The sequence below is a fragment of the Etheostoma cragini genome, chromosome 2 (genome assembly GCF_013103735.1).
Source record: "Etheostoma cragini isolate CJK2018 chromosome 2, CSU_Ecrag_1.0, whole genome shotgun sequence".
NCBI lineage: Eukaryota > Metazoa > Chordata > Actinopteri > Perciformes > Percidae > Etheostoma > Etheostoma cragini.
The window spans coordinates 754,530-757,058 of NC_048408.1; the positions used below are offsets into that span (position 1 = coordinate 754,530).

Below are 2,529 nucleotides of genomic sequence, written 5' to 3' on the forward strand. Positions count from 1 at the left end.
CTTCAAGTATTGAACTTTTGCACAGAACTTAGTATTGAACTTTTGCATGATATTGTACATTTGCATGCTCATCTGTTTAACTGTAATCTGCTTCTATGTCTAACTCACATACTCCCCCGTGTGGACCTTTAATGTGAAAAGATGGCCCCTCCCTGTTGGTGAGTGTAACGTGTTTCAGGTTGTGGGTTTCTGTCCCGCTGGGAGCGTTCCAGGATGTCAGCTGCATCGGATAAGGGTGCTATAGACGCTGGTCAGCGGCCTGCTGTGCAGTGCATCGCCACATGCTCGCTTTCTTTCCCCTACACACTGGTGTCAGCTGGGATATTTAATGCTGCTGTGGGGCTTTTCTCAATCACCCTCCACATTATGTATCATGGTCCTTTGTTGAAATAAGATTCCTCAGAATGAGCCATTCCTGTGGATGACATTTACATTTTGTTTTATTGGGACCTACAGTCAACCTGTGTAGATATAAATAGTATGTAGATAACTGACGAAGATTCAATATAGAGATGAAACAGTGGCCCAAACCATCAGGGCCTAAAGTGTTCAAAAAGTACTGACACACACAAAATCATCATTTTACCAAGTTTTGAACTGAAATGTATCAAATATAATAGTTTCAACATTATGCAATATCCTTTCAGATTTGAGTATTTGTGGTTGTATTTGTGTTGTAAGGTGTCAGCCGTGATTCAGCCATACGCATTTCTATAGTAATATCTGTGGTCATGCCATAGAGACTGGGGAAGGAGAAGGACTAATAAAGTGTCCAGTGTGGGATTACAAAGTGTGTGTGTGTGTGACTTAATTGTAGCAGTCTAAAAAATGGGCCCAAATTCTGATTCCAACCTTAAGGATGTCATAATAATGATGTCCCCACGTTACCTGATGCTTTAAGTTGGTGTGTTGAGGTCATGAATGACAGACATCAACTCCTGTCAACTCCTGTCAATTCCTGAGAGGAAAAGGAATGCACACACCATGAATGAATTAATGTTCCCTTACTAGAAAGGGTTGTAATATTTAGAAAGAACACCCCTTCTGATTGGACTATCTGTAGCACAGCAGTGATGACATCATCAGGGAGAGAAAAAAGACTTTATTGAAAAGCAGGACATAAACACATCTCAGTTAATATTACAAGTCATAAAACAGATGATTCGGGAGGAGGTCAGAGCGTAACTTCTAAACCCCTCCGTCTTTTGTAGAGGTCAAAGGTTGAGTGGGCAGGGCGTGGCGAGGGGCGGGGCTTGTAGTTGACATGTTCCTCCTCTAGTGGGAGGGGCTTCTGCCTGAGGAGGTCAGAGGTCATGAAGAGGAGAAGGGAGGGGCCATCTGCTTCCTGGTTGCCACGGCGGGGGGGGGAGTGGGGGGGGAGCCGAGGCTGCAGCAGCTGGCTGATCAGCTGATCCTCCTGCACGTCCACACTGACCAATGAGGTGAAGAGAAGCTGAGACCTAGAGACATTCACTTCTGCAGACACACAGAAAGAGAGGAACACAACAATGGTTCTATAAAACAGTTAGAGATGTCCTTCAGGAGAAAGTGAAAGTATTGCTACCCCGGTTCCCGATAACAGACTAGAGATGATCTGTAATATGGTCAGATTTAGTCTCTCTATCAGCCACACTTCATGTGTTCTGTACAATATAAAGAAATCTGACAAACAGTCATTTAAATCCCTCCATTTGGAAATCAATAAAGATCAATAAACTCTGAGCAGGCCTGCTGACGTGGCTTGGCCCCGTGTGTGATTACCTTCAGTAGCTCTGGTGTTGATCAGGTTTTTGGTCCTCTCAGACATCCGTAGAGTCTCCTGAACGGCCTTCTGGGAGTTAAACTCCGCCCCCTGCAAAAAAAAACAGGCTGTTACCAGGACAACCAGGCGGCGGCCCGCTCAGTGTGGATTTATTGAGAACTTCATGATAAAGAGTGTGGACCTGCAGGGACTGAAGCTCTGCCTTCAGAGCCAGAGTGGTGTTGAGCTCCGCCCTCTCCATGCATCCTGGTCCAGGATTGGCTACTGCAGCAGGACGCCCCGCCCACTGTCTGGGGGCTCCACCAAGCAGAGAGGGAAAAAGGGTTTATTGATCACACTGATGAGGAGCAGCAGAAATACAATAATTGTGCTCCTACTCCATCCCATAGGTTCAGTCCATAGGGTTAAACATATTTTAATAAATAAAAATATTACTGCTGTTATTTCCTTTCCCGCCTGAAGCATTAAAACAATCTATTTTAGATAGTCAATAATCACTTCCTTTTCACATTAACAAGAAAAACTCTGGAATCATAATCTTATTTATCTATTCATGTTTGTTTTGTTGATGTATAGGGCGTTCTACTCTGGTTACCATGGAGACATGCTCGGCTCCTCCTCTGACCTTTGATTGGCTGCTGAGGCGGGGTGGCTTTGCTGTGCCCCGATGTTGCCGTGACAACCACGAGTTCTTCAAAACCCACCTGAAGGAGACCAGGATTATGTTAGTATTAACCGAAGATCGCTATGGAACGCAATTATTTTTT

At 44.6% G+C, this 2,529-nt stretch overlaps 1 protein-coding gene across 1 annotated transcript; it reads right to left on the reverse strand.

Annotated features, from left to right (window-relative positions):
- Positions 1-1,170: 1,170 nt before the first annotated feature.
- ppp1r35 (protein phosphatase 1, regulatory subunit 35) lies at positions 1,171-2,484 on the reverse strand (the record flags this gene model as incomplete). The annotated part of the gene is made up of 4 exons (XM_034860871.1): positions 1,171-1,476; positions 1,762-1,852; positions 1,944-2,059; positions 2,358-2,484. Coding segments are annotated over 4 exons (636 nt in total), but the record flags the coding sequence as incomplete, so codon positions are not given.
- Positions 2,485-2,529: the final 45 nt, after the last annotated feature.